This window comes from Quercus robur, chromosome 12 (assembly GCF_932294415.1).
Source record: "Quercus robur chromosome 12, dhQueRobu3.1, whole genome shotgun sequence".
Classification (NCBI taxonomy): domain Eukaryota; kingdom Viridiplantae; phylum Streptophyta; class Magnoliopsida; order Fagales; family Fagaceae; genus Quercus; species Quercus robur.
In genome coordinates, this window is record NC_065545.1 from 11,206,083 (window position 1) to 11,222,222 (window position 16,140).

Here is a 16,140-nt window from a genome sequence, read left to right on the forward strand (position 1 = left end):
ATATTCGAGAGTAATGGGTACCGGTTTACAATAGAAATACTTTCTTTGCAGGAATGAACACTACCCAGAGAAGTGAAAGCATCAATGTGTTCTCTGACTCCTTTGTTAACTCAAGAACTACACTAAAGGATTTTGTGGTCAAATTTGCAAAGGCGGTGGACAGTCGTTATAAGAAAGAAAGGAAGGAAGACTTTGATTCAAGACATAAAACACCTTTTTTGGTAATTGGCTCAAAAATAGAGCATCAAGCTACTTCTATATACACGAGAACCATATTTAACAAGCTCCAAAAAGAATTGGTGAGTAGTAATCACTTTACAAAGGAAAAGGTTGAGAAAAATGGAACTTTTTATAGGTACAAAGTAACAAGTTCCTTTGATCCAGATGATGCATTTATTGTGAAGCTGAACATGGAATCAAAAGTTTGTGAATCTGACTACCAACTATTTGAGTTTATGGGAATTGTTTGTAGGCACATGTTATTAATCTTCCAGGTTAAAAATATTTTTCAGATTCCTAGCCACTACATCCTACAACATCGGACAAAAGAAGCAAATAAAGAACTCAAAAGTGTAGAATATAGATCAAGCTTTAAGGATGAGCATCATATGTCAAGAGCCTTACGAAGCATCCATGTTTGTCAACGTGTAAGTTAATTGTCTTACCTTGTTGAAATATCTGAAGATATATATAAAATGATAATCTCAGGCTTTTAGACCATACCCTTAAGAAAGCTTTTGGAATGGAAAATGAACTGCTTGAAGATAAGGAAGATGATGAAATGGATATGCATCACAAGAGTGGTGAATCAGCTGACATTGTTGAAGTAGAAGACTTCTCTGTCATTGTTCCTTTAAATATAAAAGATCCACATGTATCACAAACCAAAGGTCGAAAGAAAAGTACCGAGAAACAAGGTCCTGGTGGGAGAATTAAAGGTGGGCTTGAAATATCCTTAGCTCATGCAACAACAAAAAGACGATCTTGTCAACCTTGTGGGGGTTATGGTCATAATCGTCGTACTTGTAAACAATTTAATGGCGAAGGAAGTGATTACCAAGATGAAGAAAACATTACAGAGGTTGATGACAATGATATTGATGATTTAGCATAAAGTGAGTTCTTTCATTTCATTTTTCGAGTCTTTTTTTTTTTTTAAGAATTTTTTATTGTAATAATATATATCTCATGTTTCAAATTTACTTATACCTTTTTTTGTTCTACTGTAGGTACATGTGGCTGAAGAGAATCACAAAATGATCATTCCATGGTGGAATTTATATATATATTGAGTCCAAGTAGCTGAAGGAACTATGTTTAAGGAGCTATGTTGTTAATCATGATGAAATAGTTTTATTTGGTTTTTTGTTTTGTTTTTTTAAGGACCTATGTTGGAATACTGTTATTTAAGGACATATGCCTCATTTTTTTTTTTCAGATTTTCTACTGTTAACCTCTTGTTTTGAGGGGGTACTTGCAGCTTGGTGTTTGCCTTTTTAATAACAGTTTCTTAGAATTGATCTATCTTTATTTGTGGTTCTAAATAATAGGTAGTATAGCTGCTTTAAGTTACTGCATTAGTGGTTCTGCACTGTTTACAGCACTTTACTGCACTTACTGCATTGCATTAGCATAGTTGTTTGTCTACTACATTGCATTGTTTGTTTACTGCACTGCATAAGTTACTGCATTAGTGGTTTTTTTTACTACACTTATTGCACTGCATTAGCATAGTTGTTTGTTTACTGCACTGCACTGCATAAGTTACTGCATTAGTGGTTTTTTTTTACTGCACTGCATTAGCATAGTTGTTTGTTTACTGCACTGCACTGTTTGTTTACTGCACTGCATAAGTTACTGCATAAGTTCTGCACTGTTTACTGCATTGTTTACAGCACTTACTGCACTTTACTGCACTGCATTAGTATAGTTGTTTGTTTACTGCACTGCACTGTTTGTTTACTGCACTGCATAAGTTATTGCATTAGCATAGTTGTTTGTTTGCTGCACTGCACTGTTTGTACCTATATCAATGGCACTGTGACTGTCATTTAGTCTCCATCAATCCTGGGAATTCAATTGGGATGACTATAAAACCAAACCAAACCAATAAATTTGATGCATTTAACTATAAACAAGTGTGCTTATACAAAACTTAGACATATAATTACAGATAGTTTAAAAAGTGCTGTAAACCCATGTTTGAATGACTGTAGACTAGTTCAAAAGTGAATTAATGTGGAACTAGTCTTTACAAACAATTAGATCATTACACGTGTATATAAATCACAACTAACAATTAAAAACTAATTCTAAACTACAGGTAGTATAGCTACTTTATATTACTGCATTGTCTACTTTGTTTACTACACTTTTAACTGCACTGTCACTTAGGTAGTCTTGGCTTGAACTCTTCCAATACACTGTTATGGCATTTTGCCTCTCTACTTGAGTCTTTGTCTTGATATACTCCAATACTAGGAGTAGAAAGCCTTTCCATACAAGACCTTGCGCAATTCGCACCTGTAAAAGAGGCAAAGGAACTCCATCATTTTCATAATACATATAATAAAAAAACTCCATGAAATACTGTCTAGAAAAGTATAAGGAATTCAATAGAAGCATTACACAAAATTGACTATTATCGTCATTGGAAGATTAGTTCCAGAACCATATATTTCTTTTATGCTAGAAAGAGTTGAGTTCTCCTCAACCCATTCAAGAACTATGCATCCAAGATTGTAGTGTGGGCAGGGCTCTTCATTTTACGTTGGTCCATTGCTGAATATGTATGGTTGAGCACAAACCAAAAATACACTATTGAATCCAATTCCTATAAAGTATAAAATAAGCTAATTAGAGCCACAACATCACATATCCTACCCAACCAATAGCTTAAAGGAAAAATAAAAAATCAGTTTTATCTAAATTCTAATAGGTTCATACTTCCAACAGCTTACTTGAGTATTATTAACTAGTAATCATCATTAAAATTGTGCATATAACCATAGTAAGGTTGGCATAGAAGTGATTTGAGTAGAAACGTAGTAAAATTGAAGCTAAGACATAAGAGAGGTTAACTGCTGCAAAATCAAATTCCAAGCAACATAAGAGAGGTTAACTAAGTGGGCCTCACGTCCAAGTAGCAATAATTGTGGATGGGCGAAAATACTACATCCATAAATATAAAGAACACTTCAAAATACAATAATAAACAGCCACCAATCACACATTTACCACCTCTTTAACATCAAAATAAGCCTATAAAACAAACACAAAATCATCTAACCAAATGTTGTCCTCACCACATATATGTCAGATTCACTTTGCACATTGTAGTGCATGTATATGCAGGTGCCAAAATGATCATACCACAAATCTTGATCATATCTAAGCAAAAAATATAACTTCTAGCATGATCTAGAAACTAAAATGACTTACGAATCAAAGTTACATGTTTATGCCTTGTTCCTGATACTTAAGAATTTACATGATAACAATCGCATGTCCAAGAATGAGTCTTGATGATTAAAGTAAGCTTTTCTTAGGGAAATAGACAAGTTTCATGAAAAGACCATACCCAAATTTTTTAAAATGGAAAAAAAAAATTCCATTGGGGCATTTTATCAAATAGTTGGAGCACAAAAGGAATGAGCTTGAATTCCTAATTACCCAGTACAAAAATCACTTAAGATACACCATTTTATCAAGGACTTAACTGTAATTATCAAATAGATCAACATGATTACCAAAAGGGAATCAAAGAAAAGAAAATAATTAAAAAATCAAGAACACCTATGGCAGAACATTTTATTTTATAGGGCATGAAAATCCTAGAATTTCATTTGGCCAAAAAGAAAGGGAAATTGGACTCACCTTGTGCTGCGATGAGTAGGTAGTGCCCAAGTCTCCATTGTTGCCGAGTGGGAAGTCGGAGATGATAACCCAACTTTGGCAGGAAAACATCTTGTTTGGCATTGGGGGAAAATGACCCACAACCCATCGAAGACAATTGTGAATTTTCTCTCATCATTGTTCAGCTTGGTTTTTTTTATTTTCTTTCTTCTTTTTCTGCTGGCAACCTATGGAGGTGGAAGTGGAGGAGCAATGGAGGAGGAGATAGAGAAAGAGAAACGCAGGTTTAGAAAAGAGAGAGAGAGAGACTAACGGAGACAAACGGCTTAAACCAAACGTAGAGAGAGAGAGAGAGAGAGAGTCAGACGTGTTTTTTTTTTTCTTGGGGTTTAGAGATAGGTTTAAAGGAAATTAATGAGAATAATTAATGAGATTTTATTAAAAATATTTGTAATAATGAGGGTGTTTTTTTAACCGTTGGATCTATTTTAATCCAATGGCTTAAAAAATGTGTAACTCTTTAGAGTTACATCAGGTGTAACTTGAACCCATCTCATATATATATATATATAGAGAGAGAGAGAGAGAGAGAGAGAGAGAGAGATGGGTTCAAGTGTAATTACAAAAGTTACACTTTTTTTACACCGTTAATTTTTAAAAGATCTAATGGTTGAAAAAAAACATCATTAAATGCTATTCCTTTTCCCCTCATTACCTAATTAATACTACAATTTTTTTCTCTCTCCTTATTAAATTCTTTCCATACCTTTTTTTTTTCCTTTTTCTTTCTATCTGTAGAGCATAATATCATTTTTTTTTCTTTCCAACCGTTAAAGAGCACTAAATAATTTTGGTGTGGGTAGAAACTTCAGTACAAATCTATTTGCAAGAAATTCAAATGGTACTAGATAAGTTAAGAGACATAATAAGTACAAATCTATTTGCAAGAAATTCAAATGATCTAATCATGGCTATCCCTGAACTCAGAACTTGATTTTATTATTATTATTATTATTTTCTTTTTTGGAGAAATTGTTAGGAATTCAGATACTGAATAGTACTTGCTCCTTTAAAATTTTATTTTGTTCTTTTCATTAATTTGCTTTATCCAAACGAACATGCAGCTCTCAGTTAACAACTAACCAAGACGCTAAACAATAATAAACATGAACTCATAATAGCCACACCACTGTAAACAAGTAAATCTGTAACAACAAAACCACTTCTAATTAAGTTCTAACGTTAACTTGTAGGAGAAAATAATAAAAAATGGACACCAACTTGTTGGAGAAAATAATAAAAAAATGGACCCTACTTGAAACTAACTTCTCCATAGCACTTTCTCAAAAAAAAAAAAAAAAAAAAAAAAAATCTCCATAGCATCAAGTAGCTGTACTGATTTTCAAATTGAGTAGAAACGTATGAGGAATTGTAAAGAAAAAGTTTCTCAAAAAAAAAAAAAAAAAATTCAAAGAAAAAGGAAAGAATGAATTAATAAAGGAAGAAAAACGTATGAGGAATTGTAAAGAAAAAGTTTCTCAAAAAAAAAAAAAAAAAAAATTCAAAGAAAAAGGAAAGAATGAATTAATAAAGGAAGAAAGAGAGATAAGAAAAATATTTAATGAGGAGAGAGATAACGTGGAAACTATTAATTAAGTAAGTATTTAATGATATAATAGATAAATATGTCTTTTTTTTTTAATCGTTTAATCTTTGGGAAATTTATAGCTTAAAAAATGTGTAACTTTTGTGGAATTACACCATGTGTAACTTGAACCCACATACACACAATTCAACCTCTATTAGATTTTACTCTTAAAAAATTGGCGAAATTAGACTTTGCTCACTTGTGGTTTACTCGAAAAACACTCTGCTTACTTGTAATTTAAAAATTGACATTTTACCCACCTGAGTTAAACTCTATTTGTCTCTAATTATCCACATCTGTTAAAAACATGGGTAAATTTGTATTTTTGCTACCCTTTTATATCTCTCTCCTCTCAAAACATAAAAAACTAAAAAAATCAAAAAACTAGGTTTTGTAAAAATTAAACACATTCAACCAAAACAATCATTTCTGATTTCTGTATTCCATTTTTTATTTTTATTCTGTCAGTATTGTTTTGGAAGGTTTTTTTTTATTTTATTTTTTTTATTTTATGTTATATTAATAAGAAGTTGGCTTTGACAGCTAGAGATATTCGGTCATGGGAATATGTACCTCTCGGTCCTTTCTGGGAAAGAGTTTTGGTAAATTTTGGAATTTGACTACTTCATTTTTCAAATTCTATTTCTCAAAGTTGAAGTCAGGATGCGTGCACTTCACTCACTGATAATTGCCCATACACTTTGCTTGCAAGTGATCATTCTTTTGAATAGAAGATATAGAAACTTGCAAGTGATTCTTTATCCTACACAAAACTGAAGGCTTTTTTTTTTTTTTTTAGGACTACAGTATCCCCATGGATTGTAACACTAGATGCTCTTGAATCTTTTGCTTGTGATGCTTCCAAACAGGTAGCTTATCATCTTAATCACACATAACATGACAGTTTTTACTTTTTAGGTTCATTATGTCGTTCCCAAATTTCTTGCCTGGAACTATTTCTGACGTGACAAGATGCTATACAATGTGTGGTTAAATTGCAGAACCCTCCTCCATTGCCATATCTTGCTGAAAGGATATCCAAGAACTATGACATTTCATTGGAGGTAGTATCTTAATGCTGTATATATGTACAGTTAAATTGTTTTTTATACTTTGTAAATTGCATCATTGAAAGATAGAATACAAGAATATAATAGAAAAGAGCAAAAAGAATAAAAGAAAGACAAAAAAAAAAAAAAAATGGAATACAAAAATCAGAAATGATTGTTTTGGTTAAATGTTTTTACAAAACCTAACTTTTAGATCTTCATTTCTTTTGATTTTTTTAGTTTTTTATGTTTTGAAAGGAGAGACATAAAAGGGTAGTAAAAATACAAATTTACCTATGTTTTTAATAAAGGTGGATAATTAGAGACAAACAGAGCTTACCTCAGGTGGATAAAGTATCTATTTTTAAACTACAGGTAGATAAAATGTTTTTCAGGCAAATCACAGGTGGACAAAGTGTAGTTTTTCCTAAAAAATTTCATGGGTACAAACTTAGACAAATGCATAATATGACTTTGAGATTCAACTCTAAGATTTTATGAGATCTATAAGATACTGAGTTCAAAACTCTTAACTAACATAATAGGGTTACCTAAGGGATAATTTATTGCAATTATTTGGTGTGTGTAGGAAGGAAAACTATAACATCTTTGAGATTCAAGATCTAAAGATAGGTCTAGAACTAGAAGTCTCGATATTATAGAAATTAAAATTTGGATGACTCCTTGTCATATGATACGAACCATTTACAAATTACCCTGAGGGAAATCTAAAAAAAGCTGCTATGGAGTGTACTTTAGAGACAATATTCGAGTCCAACAATTAAACGTCACTAGGAAACAAAAAAGAGATATGCTAATCATATAGTAGTCGGTTCACCTTATATTTTACTCGTGGTTCTTGTCTTCCGAGTTAATTTGTGCCAATTATTTGAAATTGGTCATTGGATAGACCTATTTTTATTTCTTATACTTATGTTTTTAAGTCTCTCTTTTTATGATGATTTTGAACCAGGCACGTGAACTCCAATCCAATGTGCTATTCAGCGACATAGACTAGTTGATGCGTGTAGTATATGCGCGCATCTTGTGATAGAACTGTGTCTGGGCTTTCCCTTCACAACCAAGGTTTGCCCGTGAATGGTGTGAGTGTAACTGAGTGTAAGATAAGAATTTATTCACGGGATGCCAATGAGTGCAAGTTCTGACAACGTACCGTGACCACATGGAAACCCACCATTTTTGTTCCCACATCATTCCCTGTTGAATTTATTAGCTAGGGCCCATCATATGATATAATATGGAAGTAATTTTTTATTTCGTTTTTTTTTTTTAATTTATAAATATAATAGTATTTTAATTTATAGGGTCTACTTTATAATAATTGCTCTTTATTATTAAGTCAAGAGATCAATTGACAAAAAAAAAAAAAAAAAAAGGCTAAATTACAAATTATACCCTTTAAAGTTTATGAGCGTTTGGATTTTACACCCTGAAGTTTATCCTTTGAAATTTGGAGGTACTTGGATTTTACCGCCTAAAATTTGAGGATATTTGGATTTTACACCCTAAAGTTTCAAAATTTTGATTTTACCTTCTAAAGTTCTATTCTATTTGTATCAACAGCCCCTTTGTCTACATTCTCCTTTAAATATCACATAAACTTATCTCGCATGTTTAGTTTATCCAATAAAATGATGGCACGTCATTTTTATAACCTTAAAAAAAATTAAATTATTAAAAATTACATAGCATAATAAAAATGACGTGACATCATTTTATTAGATGAATTTAACACATGTGATAAGTGGATAAACTTATCACGGAGGAGTTGCTGATGCAAACAGAATAAAATTTTAAGAAGTAAAATCCAAATTTTGAAACTTCAGAAAATAAAATCTAAATTCTGAAACGTGAGGATGTAAAATCTAAATACCCTCAAACTTCAAGGGTAAAATCCAAATTTCGAAACTTTAAGGTGTAAAATTCAAATACCCCTAAACTTTAAGGGTATAGTTTATAATTTAATCAAAAGTATAAGTATTGGCATAGTGTGAAAGAGGATAAAGGTCGGAGTCAAGTTTTCAAGAAGAAATTTCATATACCTAGATTAATATACAGTAAATTAAACAATTAGGGACCTCAAAACAACTTGTTAATATTTTTCTGACAAGTCTGCTATTTGTATAAAGTTTGTGCAAAAACCTCGTACATTCATATTGGATTCCAAGTCATTCATCCGTATCAGCACTCAAGTGTATGCACCGGCCTTATTCATTAAAATAAATAAAAAATACGCACTGGCCTTTGTGTGTAAGTGGAATTTCCTTTTTCTTTTTCTTTTTTTTTTTTTGATAAAATGTAAGTGGAATTTCTGAAACTATACCGAACGATTTTTGTGATGGGGAACAGTAGAGAAAGAATGAAGAAAGCATGAAAAATTGTGGGGCCATTCCCAGTGGTAGGTGCCAAAAACAGGTATGAACCATGTGTTCTTCGCACATGAAATTTCGTGTGGCGTTTGAATTTTTAAAATTTTGCGCCTGCCTAAAAATGGAGTTAGGCATGGATAAGGTTAGAAACACGAAAGATGGTTCAACTTTGTGCCACATGCATGTGATAAGTTGTGAATGATAGAAGTATATATCTCACATAGATTTATCACACTTTTATTACTTGTAATTCATTACGTAGCGAGTTGTAACACAAAATTATGATATTTTATGTGACCTTGGTATGTATTTTTTATTATATAAAAGAGAGTGGTTCATAGAGCCGAAAGTATGGGATAGGGTTAACTGAAACACTAGTTGGGTAGTGGGGGGTGCTTTCTATAGTGGGTCTATATTTCTATTTGCTGTACCATATCTTCAAATTAGTTCATCATATCATATCCATAGCTCCTTTGGGAAAATCATCATTAGTGCATCACTACTACTCACTACTTACACTAATCAACTTGGATTAATTAAGAAGCAACGCAAAGTAAATTGAGATTAGGTGCAATAACTATAAATGACTAAGATTTAAAGTTGAAAAAAATAACTTTAAATAAAAAAGTTTAAAAAGTTAACAAATTTAATTTTTTTTTTTTTTTTTTGACAAGAGAGAGGAATTAATTGCACCAAATCTTGGTGCAAAGAAGATTATCAATTTGGGAAAATCGTCATTAGTACGTCACTACTACTCATTACTCACGCTAGTCAACTCGGATTAATTAAGAAGCAACAAAGTAAATTGAGATTAGGTGCAATAGTTATAAATGACTAAGATTTAAAGTTGAAAAGAGTACCTTTAAATCTCAATTATTGAATAAAAAAAGTTTAAAAAGTTAAAAAATTAAAAAGTTCTCTCTTTTTTTTTTTCTTTTTTTTTTTTACAAGAGAGAGAGAGGAGTTAATTGCACCAGATCCTAGTGCAAAGTAGATTATCAATCAAAATTTTAAAGTATAGTCAAATTTAAGTCTTTTTATAAATTGTAATACAAGAAATAAATATCATACAAGATAGGGTTAACACAATGATATATATATTCAATAGTTAAAGGAAAGAAGATTTGAATATTGAATGTCGTGATTTATTCTTTTAAATACAAAATATATATACTTTGCAAATTTTTTTTTTAATAAATAAGTGGGTTTTTTAATTAAAAAAAAATGAATATGTGTAACATACGGAATAGTATGTGCATCTAATTAATTAAGCTTGAGGCGAAATGTTTTTTAAAAACTTAGTGAATATATGTATATATATATATATATATATATATAAGTTGGACTGCCTCTTAATTTATCCGACTTTGCTATAAGAACAATAATACAGTGATGTTATTCTTGAAATTTTATGCTACTGCTGCCAAGGGTTTGTTCAATGTACAATTTAATTAGATGCAAAATAATCATTAAATCTTTTAAACCTAGAGGCCTTGTTTGTTTTATACATGGCTCATAACATTAAATAAGAAAAAAAAAAATGACAATCATACTTTATCACAATCAATAAGATTGAAATTAGCTTACAAGTTACAACATTTTTCTCCTATGATGGTCATTGTTTTCAAACATCTTCTCTATAATTTTCAAGACACAAGTCAATTACATGATTAAATATGTATTGACTTTTTTTTTTCACATAAAAGAAATAAAAAAAAATGAAATCTTTTGTTAAATTGTAACTTTCCTTTCTATTTACAGTTACATCCTTATTCAAGAAAGATTATTAGATCCATCGGAAGGATTGTTGAAATTGTCATCCCAACCAATGAAATAATGTTACCTATACAAGTGTGTGAGTCGACTTCCTAATCGGCATAAGAAAATATAAAACAATAAACTATCAAATGACATCAAGCTTATATAAATAACAACATTTTATTTGTTAAGAGGGCTAAGGAGGACCATTTTAGTAGTCCTCCGGTAAACCTAATAATTTCCCCTTAATCAACGCCAAAACTGGTAAAAAAATATAAATTAATTTATTCACTTACGTATAGTGCACAAACTCACTGTCTATATATAGTTATGTACTCACTGTCTCTGCTACAAACCAAAAGCCCCACTGCCTCTTCTTGTACAATGGAGTTCTGGACAATTCCGAGAACAACTCAGGTTCCAATTATATCTTTCCTATTTACACCGTAAACTCTTGAAAATGTCATCATTATAAGCATCTTTTTGGTTGTATGCCAAACATGCATTAGGCATCAGCCGATTAGCCCACTCTTCTTTCTTCCAAATATGTTTTATATATATATTTACATTTATTTCTGGCTTTGATGCCAGAATTATTTCACTTCAATGCATTCTAAACCCCAAAAAAATGAACTTTTATCTTCTCTTACTCTCATCTACACTATTAATTGGTTCTCTTTTGTGTCACATAAAAATTAACCCATTAAAATTCTCTCTTTGGTATTCTTACAGGTAACTGAGGTTGTAGTAGTGCTGACTCTCCTAGTTTTACTTAGCACAAATGGTGTTGAAAGTCGAAAAGCTCGGGCTAATGACTACTTTCACTACTCAGCTATAAGTTGTAGAACTCATAGTGCTTCATTGACAGACTTTGGAGGAGTTGGTGATGGAACTACATCAAACACCAAGGCCTTTCAGGCAGCTATCAATCAGTTAAGCCAGTATGCATCTGATGGTGGGTCACAACTCTTTGTTCCAGCAGGAAAATGGTTAACTGGAAGCTTCAATCTCACTAGCCATTTCACACTCTTTCTCCATAAAGATGCAGTTCTTCTTGCTTCTCAGGTTAGCAAAACTCCCAAGACTTAAACTAGCTATAGTTCTCAACTATTAATAAATCTGTCTTATTCTTTTTACCTTTGCTTTATTTTGCATTTAAGGGAAGAAAAAATTGTCTTGACTGTAAAATTTATAAAGTTAAGAGCTATTTGGCATAAAAGAAACATAGATACCTCCGAAAGCCTCATTGCTTTGATTATTTCTATATATTTTTATAATAATATTGGGCTAAAAGTTTCAGTATTTTCTAGACCCAAAAAAGTTCATAGGATGGATGTAACGTCATTCATTCCCTAAATTCAATGGTGCTTTGAATAATTGAGCTAACTTTCGGCCAGAATTCAATTTTAGGTGGTTAACCACTCAAATTGATGTGACGGTTGCTAATAGTAACTTTGAATTGCAGAACTAATTAGACTATACACAAATGAAAGGAATCAGTAAATTACGGAAGCAAAGAAATGTTTCACACTTTCACTAAGCTAGTCTTCAATTCCATGATTCTCATAGCAGGGTAGCTAAGCCAAGTGAAGAAGTCATTTTGGTTCTGAATTTGGACGGTCCACAGTAAAAGCGACCCCATATTTGATATAGATGACCCTCTTAATCTAGGCCATCCCATCCAAGTCACTTTAGCCATGAAGCTTGTGGGCCTAGCTCGAAATGTGCATCTTCAAGTTTTGTTGAGCTAGATAGGCCTAACCCAGAAAACGACTCGGTTCACGAGCATAACACTTCCACCACCCGATCCGAACGGGGCCCACCACCAAAAAAAAAAAAAAAAATAGTACTTTACTAAAGAGAAAAGGAGAGACTAGAATTAAGATGAAGATGCTAAAGTAATATATGGAAAATTAAAATTTGCTGCTATACCTAATTACCTATGAGCTTAAAGGGATTGGATTTTACCAAAATTAAGTGTTCTTTTTTACTAAGAGAATTAAGGTCTAAATTCCCTCCAATCTATAAAGACTATATAGACTATTTGTATATATCTATATAATATTCACATCAGCGTAGTATTTCAGTCTATTTTAGTTCATTTCGATCTACTTTAGTTCAATTCAATGCATTTACTTAAAATTAAGAAAAGACATGTTTGGATTGAGAATGCTTATTCTAAACCTGAATTTATTAAAAAATATAGATCTTAAGCTCATTCCAAATTCAATTAAATTTTATGCAATTTAATCTCAAATTTGTTTCACATATATTTAATGAAAATAAGCAAAGAATTATTCTTAAGTATGTAGGATTTGAATTTTATATATTTTGTCTTTTTTTTCTTAATAATTCAATAGTTATAATAGAAAAGAAATAATTTAAATCCTAGATGTTTCTATTGAACAAAAAAAAAAAATGTCAATTGAATTACAACTGAGTAATAAAACACTTGACATATGTAATCCAATTTTTTTTAAGTCCCATATGTCGAAGTTTTTTCTTTTCTTTTCTTTTGAGGAAGTAGTATTATTTATATTGCTTACTAGCCAATGTTATCAAGGTCGACTTTCATGTTCACTCATTTTCATTTTCTTAAAAAACATACAAACAAACCGAAGGACCCACTAGCCTAGTGATTGTCATGAAGGGGGGAGGGGGGGGGGGGGGGGGGGGGGGGGGGAGAGGAATATATATATATTAATTATACACTGATGCAAAAATGTAAAATTTAAAGATTTGTAATTTGTTTATTTCAAAAGGGCAGGGTTTTTAATTTTATTAATCCTAAATTTTGACAATTGGATTAGGAGGAGAGTGAATGGGCTGTAATTGATCCACTGCCATCCTATGGTCGAGGAAGGGATACAGATGGTGGAAGGTTCATCAGTCTTATCTTTGGAACCAACCTCACTGATGTTGTAATAACAGGTATATCAAGCATACTTTTTTTTGCAACTGAATACTCAACTGCTAGGAAAAAGTTTATAGACTAAATTATTCATTCTTTGGTCCCTTGAAATTTAAAATTTGTTTTCATTTTAGCTCCTTAAATTTGAGAATTTTCATTTTGATTCCGTTAAAAAAAATGGTCTTTCCATCAAGGTCCCCGGGGGGAGGGAAGACATCATTTTGTTGGCACTTACTAACAAGACGAAAATACCATTTTGAATATGGAGTCAAACTCGACTGATCAAAATGAAAATTCTCAAACTTAAAATATCAAAATGAAAACAATCCAAAATTGTGTAATTTATTAGTCAAAATTATAATACGTTCTAGATTGTGAGTGAGTGAACGAGGTCTCTTTTTCTTATTCTTTTTTAAAAAAAATTCAGGGGACAATGGCACTATTGATGGTCAAGGTGCTCTCTGGTGGGAAAAATTCCACAATAAAAAGCTGAAGTACACCCGTCCTTACCTGATTGAAATAATGTACTCTGATAAAGTTCAAATATCCAATCTCACTTTGCTCAATTCTCCATCATGGAACGTCCATCCTGTTTACAGCAGGTGAGATTCTCAACAATTTTGCATTTGCTTGGTTTTTGTTTTGCATTTCATACTTCTTGGAATAAATCGAATAAAAAGTTTTAGAAAATACTTCCACATTTAGCATGTCATTGTGGTAGACAAAATTTCATCATCCTTGTTTTAAGATTGTTGATCTGATAAAAGCTAATGAAATGCAGCAATGTCCTTGTTCAAGGCATTACAATTCTTGCACCAGTGAATTCTCCAAATACTGATGGGATCAACCCAGGTAGGCATGTGGATAAATATCAAAGGCTAAATATATTGAAGGAGAATAGTGCATAAGACCCATTTAAACATAATCTAGAGCATGTGCATATACAAATTGCTCGAAGAAAGCATGTATGAATAATGTTGGGTAAAACTTAGATACAATTTCTCATAGGTTAAGTTGTACCTTATGTTTCTCAATTAACTTCAACCATGTGGTTACATTAGCCAATAATTCTCATGGTTGAATTTAATTGTCTTTGGAGGAAGATAACACAGTTTGTGTGGGATTGGTCAATATAGGCATGTGGTTGAATTTAGTTGGGAACCTTAGGTATAACACCTGAGGAACTATACCTAAGTTCTACATGATAATTTTTGTATTCTTAGGTTCATGTAGATAGTGAACTTTTAAGTCTATCCAAATGATGCTAAAAGAGAGTTTTCACTAACTGATATGAGGATTAATAGACAAACTAAAGTACTACTGCATAATATCAATATACAATCATCATGATAACAACTTGATTTGGCTTTTTGCCTTGTACAGACTCTTGCACAAATACCAGGATTGAGGACTGTTACATTGTGTCTGGGGATGATTGTGTAGCTGTTAAGAGTGGTTGGGATGAGTATGGTATTGCTTATGGAATGCCTACCAAGCAGCTGGTAATCAGACGGCTTACATGCATTTCTCCAACCAGTGCAGTGATTGCATTGGGCAGTGAGATGTCTGGTGGGATCCAAGATGTAAGGGCTGAAGACATTGTAGCCATCAATTCAGAATCAGGAGTGAGGATCAAAACTGCAGTAGGAAGAGGAGGTTTTGTAAAAGACATATATGTCAGAGGGATGACCATGAACACCATGAAATGGGCCTTTTGGATGACAGGGAATTATGGCTCTCATGCGGATAACAACTATGATCCTAATGCACTTCCTGTAATCCAGAATGTTAATTATCGTGATGTGATTGCCGAGAATGTAACAATGGCAGCAAGATTGGAGGGAATTTCCGGTGCTCCATTTACGGGAATTTGCATGTCTAATGTCACAATTAAACTGGCTAAGAAGGCAAAGAAAGTTCTATGGAACTGTACTGATGTTGCTGGGATTTCAAGTGCTGTGGTTCCTCAGCCATGTGATTTGTTGCCAGACCAAGGAGTAGGGAAGATAACATCATGTGATTTCCCAGAAGAGAGCCTGCCAATCGATAATGTTCAACTTCAGATGTGTGGTTACCAGAGGAAGTATTTTTGAGTCTACTGCACTGAACTAAAGCTTCTATATATCGGAACTTATTTTCTGTTTGTAATGATTGTTGTACTGGTAAAACACACATTTTCTGGAAGGATAAAACCTGTCACACACATTTTTTTGAATTGAACTTGTGAGTTGAAGACACAATTTCAGTTTTGAAATCATGTCTTCAACTCATGATTTCAATTCAAAGAATAGGTGTGTAACAATATGTGTATAACAAAATGTGTGTAACAAACACTACCCTTTTTTGGAAATGCTCATAACATTTATAAATTAAAATAATAGTATCATGGATTATGTCACAACCCAAGAAAAATGTTAGTCATATTTGCGTTATACCTAAAAAAAACTAGTTGCTTTCAATTATAAAGTCCAATTTGACCTAGAACACATTTGGGTGGAACTCAGTACACGCCCAGGTAATAGTAATACA

The 16,140-nt window shown here is 32.1% G+C and overlaps 1 protein-coding gene and 1 long non-coding RNA gene across 2 annotated transcripts; both read left to right on the plus strand.

The window, feature by feature from the left end:
* Positions 1-729: 729 nt before the first annotated feature.
* On the plus strand, positions 730-1,431 carry LOC126709805 (uncharacterized). Its single transcript, XR_007649487.1, has 2 exons — positions 730-1,115; positions 1,230-1,431. It is a non-coding gene; the product is annotated as an uncharacterized LOC126709805 (long non-coding RNA).
* Positions 1,432-10,964: 9,533 nt separating this feature from the next.
* On the plus strand, positions 10,965-16,012 carry LOC126710007 (probable polygalacturonase). Its single transcript, XM_050410392.1, has 6 exons — positions 10,965-11,117; positions 11,433-11,765; positions 13,511-13,631; positions 14,039-14,213; positions 14,393-14,463; positions 14,995-16,012. Exons 1-6 carry the CDS (start codon positions 11,031-11,033, stop codon positions 15,702-15,704), a joined length of 1,497 nt encoding a protein of 498 aa, XP_050266349.1. The 5' UTR covers positions 10,965-11,030; the 3' UTR covers positions 15,705-16,012.
* Positions 16,013-16,140: the final 128 nt, after the last annotated feature.

Excerpts from the sequence above, each read along its gene's own strand:
- LOC126710007 (XM_050410392.1), top strand. The coding sequence starts at position 11,031 with ATGTACTCACTGTCTCTGCTACAAACCAAAAGCCCCACTGCCTCTTCT. Across the intron at positions 11,766-13,510 it reads CAGTTCTTCTTGCTTCTCAG|GAGGAGAGTGAATGGGCTGT; the intron begins GTTAGCAAAACT and ends CAATTGGATTAG. Across the intron at positions 13,632-14,038 it reads CACTGATGTTGTAATAACAG|GGGACAATGGCACTATTGAT; the intron begins GTATATCAAGCA and ends AAAAAAATTCAG.